Source organism: Acinonyx jubatus, chromosome A3, assembly GCF_027475565.1.
Source record: "Acinonyx jubatus isolate Ajub_Pintada_27869175 chromosome A3, VMU_Ajub_asm_v1.0, whole genome shotgun sequence".
Classification (NCBI taxonomy): domain Eukaryota; kingdom Metazoa; phylum Chordata; class Mammalia; order Carnivora; family Felidae; genus Acinonyx; species Acinonyx jubatus.
This window is the reverse complement of record NC_069388.1, coordinates 84,924,382-84,938,615: the sequence shown is the minus strand read 5'-3', so window position 1 is coordinate 84,938,615 and position 14,234 is coordinate 84,924,382. Positions and strand designations below refer to the sequence as shown.

The following is a 14,234-nucleotide window of genomic DNA, read 5'->3' as shown; positions in this document are numbered from 1 at the left end:
GTAACTTTCATATTGAGAGTTTGCTTGAGTCCCTGTTGCACAAGTCACAGAAGGTGAACTTCAGGTATCTTTGTTACAGTTCAGAAATTTTGTTACTTTCTTGTGGATGTTACAAATGTTCGGGAAGTTATAGCTTTCATTTCTGAGAGGGGAGGAAAAGAGCTAATTATACTGTCTGACTTTTATGAGAAATAAAAATGAAAATAACATTTGGTAACAGAAATTATACTTCCTAGCTAATATAATAAGTATTAGAATATTATTAAGTAAATTCACATATGTTTGCCTTAGGGTATATGTTGGAACCAGACCCTGACAAAAGGCCAGATATTTACCAGGTGTCCTACTTCTCATTCAAACTACTCAAGAAAGAATGCCCAATTCCTAATGTACAGGTATGTGAAAGATGCTTTTTAGGGGAAGTAAACATTATCAAATTGTTGTTTAAAATTCCTGAGGTGTTAACCAGCTGCTTAACAATTATAGATGTCCTTTGTTTTATCTGATAGGAGGTGTTCAAGCAAAGCTAAGTATGAAGCAATTACTATAAAGAGAACCCAATTTTCCCATAGAATTTAACTATGGCAATTTAAACTAGGCAATTACACCAAAAAAAAAAAAAAAAAAAAGAGAGAAAGCTCCCTCAGGACTGAGTTGAACACTTTGGGTGAAGATTGACCAACTTACTGTCTTGTCAACTTCCTCAGTTCACTAAGATCCAAGTGCCTACTGTATTTACCTAGCAGTGGTAAGGCAGGCTGGTTTCCTAAGGCAGGCCTCTGGACTTGCCCACATACCTACTGGAACGCAAGCCTCTTGTCCTTTGTCCCTTTTCTCCTTTATTGCAGCAGAACTTTCTTGATTCTGCTTCTGCTGTCTGCCACCTATAACACACTCCTTTTCCACCACCCTCCCCACATACATCAGGCCATAAGAATGTTTTCTACACTTTAGTAATCCTAAGCTCTACACTCTGCAGCTTTCAGAGTATAGTGCTTGCAAACACCCTTTTTATGGTCTTAGCATATTTTTCATGTCATATTGTAATCCAGCTCCCTTGAACATTTTACTAATGGCTGCCGTAATAAATAAGTTCTAATCTGAAATTATCTTCTCAATTTTCCCAATAATGTACTTTTGATGTCACTGTGGGGGCTTGAGGGTGCTGATAAAGAACACTCCTCTTTCACTCCCACATTTGGAATCAGATGTGGAAATCATTCAGACGGAACTCAGAGTATTGGCTTTATTACTAATAAGATTGAGTCAGAGAACGTAGCTTGACCAGTCAGGCTCCCTAACATTAGATCCACATGACTGAGCTGGGAGTGCCTGATTCTGGAGAGAAGACTCTACCCTAAAGGAGGGAGCGCACAGGTGAGCCAGGCAAGCTCACTTTTTTCTCCCGGTCGTATCAGTCAAATAAGTTATGCTCCTCTCTTGGGAGAGGAATGTTTGGAGAGTGGAAGAGAAGCAAGGAGAGATATTCTAGCAGAAATTCTCCCCACCTGGAAACATGAAGGAAATGGGCGGTCCCTCCTAAAAGCCTAAATATGTACTATTGCTAGTATTCCATTTGTTGGGTTTCCAGATTAAAATGAGGAATCCTGTACAGGAACCCAACATGGCCTTGTTTTTCTTTTGCTGTCCTCCTTCCCCATTCATAAAGTTAAATAACCTGAAACATAATTGAAAGCATTCAGATTGGTAACCAGTTTTTAAAAAGTCAGCTGCATGAGACACCTGGGTGGCTCAGTTGGTTAACTGTCCGACTTCAGCTCAGGTCATGAACTTGCGGTTCATGAGTTCAAGCCCCACATCAGGCTCTGTGCTCACAGCTCAGAGCCTAGAGCCTGCTTCAGATTCTGTCTCCCTCTCTCTCTGCCCCTCCCCTGCTCACACTGTCTCTTTCTCAAATAAATAAACATTAAAAAAAAAAGAAAAAGCTTCACAAGTCTCAGGCCATTTGGTTCTCAGCAGTGCTAAGCAGTTGTCATGTGGTCAGGGACAATAGGACTCCCTTGAGAGCTGGTATTAGGTGGCCGACGCAGAATCCAGCTGGGAGGAGTTCTACTGGCCTTGTGGGTTGAGGGGTGCCTCACGCACCGTGAGAGGCACTGGCTCAGCAACCAGATGGGTCGTAGCCGTGGTTTTCTCCCAGCATTCAAGCAGAAGACAGAGTGAACCCCGGCTGGGTGCACTGATGGTTAGCGCTGACTTCTCTAAGGTCTAGCTGATAGCTTAAATGCTAACACAGGTTACAGACATCTCTTTCCCATTCCTTTCGTAACATCACCTCTAAGCTGTGCACAAGGAAGCAAAGGGTCCAGAAGGTTGGGAGGAGGCAGGGGTGGAGTGTGCTGCACACAGGCTGCTCTGTACTCCTCTCCGATATGCTGCCTCCCTGAGTGGGGCTGAGTCTGGTGCGATCTACCTTTGGTTGACTTCCCTTCCCTCTAATAGACATCAGGGTCTGGAAGCCCCTCTGGAACACCCTGACATGTATTTCCATCGGCCCAGTCATACTGGTTATTCTTTTATAAAGAAATCTGCAATGTCCTTTTCTGGTTTCCTTTCAATTTTCTAGAACTCTCCCATTCCTGCAAAGCTTCCTGAACCAGTGAAAGCCAGTGAGGCAGCTGCAAAAAAGACCCAGCCAAAGGCCAGGTAAGAAGTGCCTGCCTGAGCATGCACATGTCCTGCACCCGCTGCCACAGTGGCAAGGGAAGGTGCCTTGTGACTGTTACACTGCTGTGGCCCGAGGCCACACAGAGCAGGAGAGCAAGTTCTGTCTCTTCTAGGCAGAAACTGTTCTGTGGGAGTGCAGGGAGGAACATAGTGAAACACAGTGATATACATTTGAAAGAGAATCAAGAACTCCGCAGCTGTTTCTTTAGCTTGGGAAGAGGCACAGGGGCATTCAGAGACGAGGCAACAGCAGACTTTAAATACTGCTAGTACCAGAGGGTCCTAGACGTGTGTCCTGACCCTCGTGTAGCCTGGTTCACCACCCTAGTCCTTCACCTCCCCTTCTTTCTTACTTCCTGTGGCCCTGGCCATATCAGGAGAGTGCAGGTCAAGGCACTGACTCCATGAACAATAGCAGGAGAGCTTGTGGAGCTTAGTTAATCACATACCATGGGGTGTGGGGTCTTTGAAGAAACAAATGCCAAGAGAGGATTGAAGAAGCTAGGATTTTATTTGGCTGTGAGAGAAATTAGGGAGGGAGCCACAGAAGGCTGGGAGAATCATCAGAAGGCAATGGAAGTCTAGACCAGAGAGAGGAAGGAAGATTGGGTGGAAGTGACCTAGAAACTGCCACACAATTTAAAGAAAGTTCACCAAAGGTGTCCGGGAATCCTCAAGCCAAGGTCAGCTACCAGAGGAGTCCCGGTGTTCCAGAAACAGGCCAACTTTAATATCCCTGTGACTGGGGTGCAAAGGCTGACAGCAGCCTGTGGGAAGCATGGCCTCAGGGCGAACATGGCAGTGGATTTCAGGGGCACAGCAGCTGGGGCACATGGTCTTTGCACCCCTTACATGTTGAAGGTCTGCAGGGCATATCCTCATGGCTGCCATGCTTCCAAATGGCAAATGCTGAGGGTAGTCGAGGAGACATTTTATGCCTTTTTTTTTTTCCACCGTGTTCCTATGCCAAGGAAACATTACCAGCAAACTGTCAACAGGGTACCTTACATGGGAATATGTGAATTTTCATAGAGGAGTAAAATAATTTCTACATTTTAAAACATTCTTAAATATTTATAGAATAAATATAAATGCTGATGTGGCTCTAAAATACTTCTTTTTAACAAACTTAGCAAACTATATCCATGTTGTTATTTTGTAGTCTTTCTTACCTAACTCTGCCATGCTCACCTCTGGAAATTTCTTTGGGGGCTGATTTGATTAGCTGAGCATTTGGGTTTATGGGCATATTTCACCAGGCCCAAATATGGTGGGTACTGAGGCTAAGCAAGGATCCATTCCCGCAAAGCCCACACATTTATAACAGTGACAGTAACCTACCATTTGAGTGGTGCTCTGAGTGTAAAATGGAGAAAATAATACCTGCCTCATATGGCAGATGTGAACAGCAAATGCATCAGTCCCGTGAAACTGTTCTATAAGCTGTAGAGTGCCCAAGCTGTTGGTTTGTATGGATTCAGTAATGCTGCGAGAATACACAGACCTTACAGCCAAGAGATTTGGGTTATCTATAATTTGCAATGATTTCATTTGTGTTCTCATATTTACTCCCCAGTCCCGAGCGGTGAGTTTTTCTTTCTAACTCTAGTTTTGAAGTAACCACTCTTCACTGAGGCATCATGTGTACCAGACCATACCAAGTTCTTTATATAAATAAGATGACTTTATTTTCCTTGAAATGAATCTGAGTTATTGCTGTTGTTCTCATTTTACAGATGAGGAAACAGACTCCAAATTATAAGTTGCCCAAGGCAGTTAATCAATGTGGTTAGTAAGAAACCCAGAACTTCAGCATCCATACTCTGCTCTGTACGTTAAGTGATTTGTTCACAAGCACATAGATAGGACAACGTAGAGCCAGAGCTCCTGGCCTCAGGGTCTGTATTTTTTCACAGCACATTGAACTCATATAGACTAACATTTTGAGTACTCTACAGTTCATAAGAACAGGTTTACAGTCATTGATGCATTTGATGTTCACATCTGCCTCATGATGTATTATTTTCTCATTTTTACACATAAGGGACCCAAGGCAAGAAGAAGTAAAATGACATACCTATTATTGCACAGTTAACGGGGAGCTAAACTCAAATATAGTTTTGTTTGACTCCAAATCCTTTTATCTCTAGGATGTTACCCTTAAGAGAAATCCATCCAGTGTGGAGGTTCTTAGTATTTGGTTTCTATAGAAGTCTCTTTGACTCTCTCACCCTTAGCTTTATTTTTCTTACACCTTTTTCCTCTTCTCCAAATCTGTCCCATTTTCCCTCCTACCCTTCCCCAGGTTACAGCCCCCCTAAATAAAATAGCTTTTATATTATCAGTTTTCTACCCCGCACAAGAACAGCCTTCTTGCAGGATTTCAGAGGAAAAGCCTCAGGGTCCACAATGGAGATATGTCATAGGGAAGGACATGGGGCTGGCTGCTTTGCTTCCTGCTTTGCATTTGATGGAGGCTGTGCCACACATATTTTGGAAATATTCATGAAGCTTTTTTGGCCTTAACTTTAGTTATACTCTAAAGTGCTTTTTCAAAAGACAACTACTGTGATGTACCTGGGTGGCTTAGTTGATAGAACGTCTGAGTCCTGATTTTGGCTCAGGTCATGATCCCAGGGTTGTGGGACCAAGCTCTATATTGGGATGCTGAGCATGGAACCTGCTTAAGATTCTCATTCTCTCTCTCTCTCTCTCTCTCTCTCTCTCTCTCTCTCTCTCTCTTCCCCTCTCCCCTGCTCATGCTCTCTCTCTCTAAAATATTCTTGGAGGGGCACCTGGGTGGCTCAGTCAGTTAAGCATCCGACTTCAGCTCAGGTGATGATCTCACGGTTCGTGGGTTCGAGCCCCGCGTCAGGCACTGTGCTGACAGCTCAGAGCCTAGAGCCTGCTTCAGATTCTGTGTCTCCCTCTCTCTCTGCCCCTCCCCTGCTCACTCTGTCTCTCTCTCTCTCTCTCCCTCTCTCTAAAATAAATAAACTTTTAAAAAAATTTAAAAAATAAAATAAAAATGTTTTTAATTTAAAATACGTTAAAAAAAAAAAAGTCAACTACTCTGATCTGAGTTAGGTAGTAGCCAGCTGCCTGGACTGCTCTAAATGAATGGAAGTTACCATCTGAACTTTAGCACCATCATAAGGAGCAAGTAGACCATACAGCAGTCCTCCCTGTATTAATTTGGATTAGATTTGGCTGTGAGTTAAAGAGAGTCCAAAATGATAGTGGGTCATATAAGATAGATATTTATCTTTTCTTTCAAGTAAGCAAAGTCTGGAGGTAAGTAGTCCATGCCATCTCTATGATTGTGGCCGTGACCTCACAGACCAAGATGGTAGCATCCCTGCTCCAAGCAACAGGATGAAGGAATAGCCAAAGAAGAAGAGGAGAAACAAATGGCATACACTACTTATTTCTTAAGGTTTCTAGAAATTACCATATAACAATCTGGTTTCCCATGTAGGGCCAAAACTTAGATGCATTGGCCACATCTGATTATAAGAGAGGCTAGGCAATGTGATTTTTACTCTGTGGCCCGGTTCCCAGCTAAAAAAAATTTTAATTGAAATATATTTGACATATAACATTGTATGAATTTAATGTGTACAAGAGCTAAGCATTTTATTACCCTGGAAAGAAGAACACATGTATTGGAGGAAATAGATATGTGTCATATTCCCCAAATCCTTTATCTTAAACTATTTACTTATTCCTTTTAGTTGCCTTATTGGATTCACTCATTTGCATGCTTTTTATTGTCGAGAGACTATTTTGACATGGTATTATAAGGGTCCCAAGGTCAGATTAGCTAGAGAAACATTGTATTCTGTATAGTGCTGTCTTCGAAGTTCTGCATACACATTCATAGGTGAAAAGTTCTTCTGGAAAGAAGTCTGCTTGGTATATTTTGAACAGTGTGTTAAAACTTATTTCCCACCAAACCTTTCTTCATAACATCTTGTAACACATAATACCCTGTGGAACACCCTTTGGCAGATGTGATTAAGCAGATCTGGAAGATTTGGATAGGTGTGGATGGGAAAGCCAATCAATCTATCAAGTACTCTGTCTACCCCTCCTCACCTTCCCACACTTTAACATGAATCTGTTTTCTCCCCTTTCCTTTCCTAGACTGACAGATCCCATTCCCACAACAGAGACTTCAATTGCACCACGTCAGAGGCCTAAGGCTGGGCAGACTCAACCAAACCCAGGAATCCTTCCCATCCAGCCAGCTTTGACACCTCGAAAGAGGGCCACAGTTCAGCCCCTGCCCCAGGTTGCAGGTCAGTAACTAGGTTGGTTTGAAATTTGGTATACCTCTTTGTTATCCTGGACATTACACAAGTCTTGGGAAGCCTACTTTTCCTTCAGGAATGGAATTCAGAGGCACAAAAGAAATAATGGTTTGCCTTCAGGAACAAGAGGTGAACTCCCATTGAAATTATATGGCAAGTGGCTGTCCAAAGGAGAATCCTCTCACTGAATTTTGTGGGGGACCTCCATGACCACTGAAGCCTGATAACTCATTTTTTCTAGTCTTGGTCCTCATTTTGTGGCTTGGTCCATTCATCCCATGCCTTCCTTTTTATTTCCTATATTTCTCTTTGCTTTTAAAGAAACAAGACCCTCCTCTTTTTGACAGAGGAATTGTTTCTTTAATGTTCTGTTTCTTAAAGTATCTGTTACCACTCTGTTTTGGTATTCTGGTTCTAATAAGATAACTTAGTTTAGAGGATCTAAATTATCAAGTAATTGAACTTAGTCATTACTTCCCCTATTAGGAAGCTGTTTTTGATGAATTTGGTAGTTATCTGCTTATAGCCAGGCATCTAGACTGGGGTTGCATAACTTACATGTAAAACATCAAAGAATGCTTTTGTCCGAAAGAATGCCAGTAAGTGCAAAGATCATGTTTGTGTGCAGGGGCATCTTACTGAACCTTGTTTTGAAAAATATGACGCACGTAGTTTAGCGAGAAGAAGTGCGAAGACAGGAGCACGTGGATCTTGGGGCTGTTGGTCCACTTATCACCCCCCTCTTTATTGCTTTGGCAAGAGAGAAAGCAAGCTGTTTTCGTCTGGAAGAATTTTGGGCCGTTATATGGAGTTTATTCTCATTACAGGATCCAGCAATCAGCCTGGCCTTTTAGCCAGTGTTCCCCAACCCAAAACCCAGCCCCAACCCAGCCAGCCTCTACCGCAGTCTCAGCCCAAGCAGCCACAGGCTCCACCCACCCCACAGCAGACGCCTCCCACTCCAGCCCAGGCTCTGCCCACTCCAGCCCAGGCTACCCCCCAGCACCAGCAGCAACTCTTCCTCAAGCAGCAACAGCAGCCACAGCCACAGCAGCAGCAGCCACCGCCATCTTCCCAGCAGCCTGCAGGCACGTTTTACCAGCAGCAGCAGCAGCAGCAGGCTCAGCAGGCTCAACAGGTAAGCTGTTCACAGTCTTCTTTTGCTTGGCATATCTGAGACAGTGCTGCGAAAAGGCCCAGTAGGTACAGGCATCTTCCTTGAGAAGCCCTGGGAAGGCAGAGAGCCACTAGACATGACATCATTGCTTCTCCCAGAGGTAAATACTAGAAAACACTGAGTAGTGGAGCCGTCACTGGGACACTCACACCCCTTTCTCTTCACCTGGATGGAGGAACCTCAGCAAGGGAGATATTTCTTGAGAGAGAGAGAGAGAGAGAGAGAACAAGCAAAAGAGCATGAGCAGGGAAGGGGCAGAGAGAGAGGGAGACAGAGGATCCAAAGCAGGCTCTGCACTGTCAGCACAGAACCTGATGTGGGGCTCGAACTCACAAACCTCGAGACCATGACCTGAGCCGAAGTCCGACACTTAACTGACTGAGCCACCCAGGTGCCCCTCAAAGGAAATATTTTAAGGACTCTTCTCTCTTCTTTTTCTAATACAACTGCATCGTTACCATACTAAAATAATTTCTTATTATTATAAAATATCCAGTAACATTTAACTCTTCCTGATGTCTCATGATTTAAGTTGGCTTGTTAGACTCAAGATCCAAACAAGGTCCACCACATGTTATATTTAGTTGTGATATATCTTTTTTCTATCATTATCTTTTCATATATCTTTTCTACATTTTTTTACTATGAACATATTCATTTTATAATAATTGACATATCTTTTAAGTCTCCTTTTATTCACATATGCCATCTCCCTCCCTCTTTTTTTCCCCCCTCTGCCATTCAGTTTTTTGAAGAAACTGGGTCATTTGTCCTGTAGTATTTTCCATCTCTGGATTTGGCTGATGCATCTGTGTGGTCACTTAATATGTTCCTCCATCCTCTGTGTAAACTGGTCATTTTTTGAGGCTTGCTCCATATTTGATTCAGTTGACTCATTCTTTGTTCTTCTGGTTGTATCACATCAGGAGGCGTATAAAGTCTGGTTGTCTTCTCTTTTATTAATATTAAGATCAGTCAGTGAGTTTGGTGTCTGTCTGATCCATTCATTTAATGCCCCTGATCAGTTTAGCAGCCACTGCTGATCATTTCCTAAGTCCATTAACTCCTTAGGGATGGCAACATGGTGGTATGCTAACCTTCCCCCTCTTCCCTGAGGGGCTGGAATTTTTCTGTGAAGAATTTTTCTCAACTACTTGATGACCCTGAAGTACTGTTTATACAGAAAAGGTAGAAAAAATGCTTGATTCTTTTCCCCCGTGTTTACCAGTTTTCAGAATGGGTTTGTTCCTAGTGTCATCTGATGGTGAACAAAGAGGTTTCTGTTCTGCTTTAGCATCGTCATGAACTCAGGGATTTTAACATATTTGATACATTTCCATGCATTGCCATTTTAAACATTTTATTTTGATGCTTGAATTGCCCCAGCTTTGGCCAGTGGAAGTCTTTTCAGATTGACTCCTGGGTCCTTTGGTGGTGACCCAGCCGTCTTTAATGGTTTCCTTGCTATTTAGTGTAACAAGCCCTTCCAGGGTCACTCTGCCCTTGACCTCGACCTGGATTTCTCTGAAGGAGCTCCATTTCCTTTTAATGGAAATTGTATTTAGAGACCACAATCTTGTTACTAAAGATATTCATTTGCTAATAGGTTGGTTATTGTTTTTAAGCCTTTTCAGTGGATACTTGGGAAATGTATTTTGTTCGTTTTGTTCTGTTAATAGAATATACACCATGAATCCATGGTATTAAGATTTCTTTGCCTTTTTCATTCTTAGAATGTTTAGCTCATTATTTTCTGCAGAGTTTGGCTATAAATTTGATACACAGGTTTATTTGTTTCATCTTGCTTTTGATTTATAGTTATTGCTGAATTTTGGTTTAATTTTGTTTCATTAAAATATAAAACAGTAACAATTTCAAAGTTAAATCTACAGAATTCTGTCCGCTCCATCCCGTAATAGAGAGAGAGAGCCCTCATTCCTGTTTACAACTTGAGAGTATTCCCTTTTAAAGACACATAGCATGGTTTATTCAACCAGTCCCCTGTTGATAAACATTTGGTTGTTTCCAGCATTTTGCAGTTATAAACAGGCAGCTATTTATTGACATCAGCTTCTTTGCTAACCCTTTACCTTTGCCCCAGGAGGCAAACAGTGTCCTCTCAGTTAACTCTACAACTAAGTAACAGTGTTTGGGAAGTTCAAAGACAAGATCTTGACTTTTGTTAACCAGTAGGCCCTTGTTTGACCTCTGTGCGTGTATGCTTACTCTGTGTGTGTGTGTGTGTGTGTGTGTGTGTGCGCGCGCGTGTGTGTGTGTAGCACACAGTGCTTAGCAGTGCAGAGTAGAGGGATGGATAAGAAGTATCTGTATCCTGAGGCAGGGAGAATTAGTTTTCATTGTGAGATCAAATATCCGTAAGTGTGGTAGAGTGTACTGAACATTTTGAATGTTTAAAGGTGGAAGAGTTAGTAAGATAGAGCTGTCGGGACATAATTTTCAGAAGGGCTTGGAAGGACTCTATTAGCTGGGCTAGGATTTAGGTCATTCTTTTCGGTGTCATCACTGCTTCATCCTGTTCACAAAGCATTTTGATCGTGGCTGCTCCCAAATCCCTTTATAAGCGGGATTACCTCTGTGATTGGGAGATGATTTATTAGCTTCTGTTACACTCCAGCATGGGGAGTCACAAGCTGCACAGTCAAATGGAAGCCCTCAGGCTCGCCGTAGAAACCCACCCGGAAGCCAGTGTGCAGTGCAGGAGGCAGCACCGTGCAGTGGATGCAGCCTGGCAGTGGAAGGTGCCGCCGGGTCCATTGTGGTGCCCCAAGGTTCCCCTCGTGAGTTGTCAGGCCAAGCTAAAAGACTTCTGCCCACCCTTGCCTTTGGCCTCGGACTGGGCTTAGTTGTGACTGAGACATTTGTGTCTTGTGGAACATTGTTCAGAGACAGGCTTTCTTCACCTCCCGCTTTCTTGCCGCTCCCCCTGCTTAGTTTCAGGCAGTACACCCAGCAGCCCAGCAACCAGCAATTGCCCAGTTCCCTGTGGTGTCCCAAGGAGGCTCTCAACAGCAGCTGATACAGAACTTCTACCAGCAACAACAGCAGCAGCAGCAGCAGCAGCAGCTGGCCACGACCCTGCATCAGCAGCAGCTGCTGACTCAGCAGGCCGCCTTGCAGCAGAAGAGTGCTGTGGCAGCAGCACAGCAGCCCCAGACACAGCCGGCCGCAGCCCCACAGCCACCACCGGCCCAGGAGCCAGCGGTAAGAGCCAGCCAGGGCTCAGAGCAGAAGAGCACACAGTGAGGGCGGGTGAGAAGGTGGAAACCCGGTGGGGGGCTGGGGCGGGGCCCCTGTTTAGGCTGGGCCTCTTCCCCATTCTTATAGTTCAAATATTTGATTTTTTTTTCTTGATATTTTCCAAGGTCATGATGAAGTATTCTGTAGAAGATAGAGGTTCTAAAAAAGATGATCCTAGGCCACTGATGAAGTGAACATTTTTATTTGTAATTCTAAAATTAGACTGGCAGAAAGAGTTGCATGTTGTCTCTATCAGTGCCACTGATGAGCAGTCAAGGGCCTGGGTAGGATTAGAGCTAACCCCTTTCCCTTCGAGGGCCAGTTTGGCCATCGTGGCCTTTTCAATCTCTGGAGGTTGGTGTGGGCTCCCAGCTTTACCCTGAGTCCTGAGGGTGCTTTATTTATTCTTTGTCTTGGATGACATTACCAGCCACCTCATTGAAGTCTACTGTGCAGCCGCCTTCGGGGGCCTCCTTGCTGGGACTGTTGACCGCGGCCTAACCCTCTGGGTCTCTAGGCATCTGAGTACTATTTGAGCTGCCTTGTCATGCTAGAAACTGGGCATGTCCACTTCTAGAGACTGCCTGACTACAGCATCAGAACCCCTGCCTCCTCTCCTGATTGATCTGTACAGCTTCGGCATTCGCAGGCACATGGTGTTTGGCCTCTACTAAGTGCTCTTAATTCTGTACCCACATATTTCTGAGTGACAGTGAAGAAAATATCATGGTGATAGAAAAAAGGCACTTTATGTATCCAGCCAATAGAGTATCACGGCTACTCTCTTATTCCCAGGGAAGTCCAGCTACTAGACAAATGAAAGAAAAGTAAGAAGTCATCTTTCTGAGGATTGGTTTCTAATGGAGTCTTGTCGCCCGTCTCAAACCAAAAAAAACCTTTATTCCTTCAAAAGGAAGCAGTACCGTAAATAGATTGTCTTCTTTGAGCCTCAGCTAAGTGTGTGTTCAGTGTCTTTACACCTTCGTTTCTAAAACAGCACAGTCTTCCTGCAGGCGTGTGGTAGACAACCACTCTCTGTGTTTTTAACAAGACCTAAAGTTCCTTTTGTTAATGGAAAAAGGGTTTTTAAAAAATTATTATATGATGTAGGTAGTTGAGATATTAATTGTCTAGTCTAATCCCCTTGTTTAACGGAATTGGAAACTAGGCCCAGGCCAGCAAGGGATTACTCAAGACACACAGACTGACAACAGCAGAGCAAGGGAAGGAACCAAAGAATCCTGATCTGCGTTCAAGGATAATAACAAAGATGCTCATCCAGGGGGATGAAATGATCAACAGCCACTGACTACACTTCTTATAAGGTTCCCCCTTGCTGTCCCTCTTTTGGGAATGAAATTATGAACCTTCTCCATGTTCCTTGGCTGAAAACATACTTTGAGCACTTGGCTTGAGAGTATTCTGTTGAGGGGACGAAGAAGGAACGGGAGCAGAGCGTGCTTCTAGCCAGGAGCCAGAGAGCTTCCCAAATTTGCCTTTCTCCAGTGACCCTTGGCAGGACTTCCCTGGAGAAGCAAGTGAGTGCATGTAAAAGATACCCTGCAGCCACCTTAAAGCAATAATCTGCAAAGGGAAAATGGCAGCCTACCGGAGATACTTTATTGCAGTCTTATTAGTAATAGCCAAAAGAATGGAAGTCACCTAATTGTTCAAGAACCCAACTGTGCAGCCATTAAAAATCATGGTTATAAAGTCTGTACAACAGTATGAACGCACTCATGAGGTAATGTTGAAATTGTGGGGAAAGTATGTACTTGACAAGAGACTTAAATATAAGATACCAAGAAGATAAGAAGAGTTGTATTAGAATACCGTACTAATTGTGGAATGGAAGTCGGAGTGTTTTTCCCCCTTTTGTATATATTCTTGCGTTCCTGGATCTGACTGTACTCCTTGTATAATTACATATTTTGTTCTTTAAAAAAATCTTTAGCAAGACCGACATCTGAGTCTGAGTCTGCTTTACTTCCCCTTCCACCGTGGTTTGTGTGTTCCTCCTCCCGCTTCCTAATCTTTGGCGGAGACGTGATGGTGAAGAAAAAAGTCCTGAGCCTAGTAGGGAGACAAGGATTCTGTCCCCAGGTGACCCTGTGACCTTGAACAAGCAAGCACATAGCCTTAGGGTGCCTTGGCCTCGGTTCCTTTGAAGTGTGGGAGTTGGAATCTGTGCTCTCCAAGGTCCCTTTGACTCTCACATTCTTAGATTTGAAATGGCAATAAAACTTTCTGCCTGGGAGTGCTTGGGTGGCTCAGTCAGTTGCTCCTGAGCAGCTGGGATTGAGCCCCGTGTTGGGCTCTGTGCTGAGCGTGGAGCCTGCTTAGGATTCTCTCTCTCTCTCTCTCTCTCTCTCTCTCTCTCTCTCTCTCTCTCTCCCCCCCCTCCCTCCCTCCCCCCCGCCCCCGCTCACTTGTGCACTCTCTAAAATTAAAAAACAAAATAAAACAAAACAAAACAAAAAAACCTGTCTGCCTGACATGGTTGTTGGGAGGAGTAGCTGAATGGGTTGGAGTCATTTTGTATTCATAGATTGCTGTGATAGGTAAGGTGTCCTGACGATAGAAGCTCTGTTCTTCAGTGTGCTGCATACAGGGATAGGTAAGAGGAAGGGACAGTGTTCTCCAGGGAGTGTGGACTCTTCAAAATAAAGAGACTCAACAGTTAAGTATACCTTTCTCAAAGTAATGAATTATCTTAACCTCCAAAAAATAAGCTAATCCAGTTCTGTTTGTAAAGCCATTCTGGTCTCCGTGGGTACTGGCTTAAGGTTGGCTGTTGC

At 43.7% G+C, this 14,234-nt stretch overlaps 1 protein-coding gene across 17 annotated transcripts in view; it reads left to right on the top strand.

Annotated features, from left to right (window-relative positions):
• Positions 1-14,234, top strand: part of AAK1 (AP2 associated kinase 1) — a 169,700-nt gene that overhangs the window by 110,779 nt on the left and 44,687 nt on the right. For all 17 annotated transcript variants that reach the window (XM_027072282.2, XM_053200719.1, XM_053200717.1 and 14 more), the window contains 5 exons: positions 292-395; positions 2,588-2,667; positions 6,835-6,989; positions 7,829-8,139; positions 11,131-11,400. In XM_027072282.2, the coding sequence (XP_026928083.1) occupies positions 292-395; positions 2,588-2,667; positions 6,835-6,989; positions 7,829-8,139; positions 11,131-11,400 (920 nt within the window). The remainder of the gene's footprint in view (positions 1-291; positions 396-2,587; positions 2,668-6,834; positions 6,990-7,828; positions 8,140-11,130; positions 11,401-14,234) is intronic.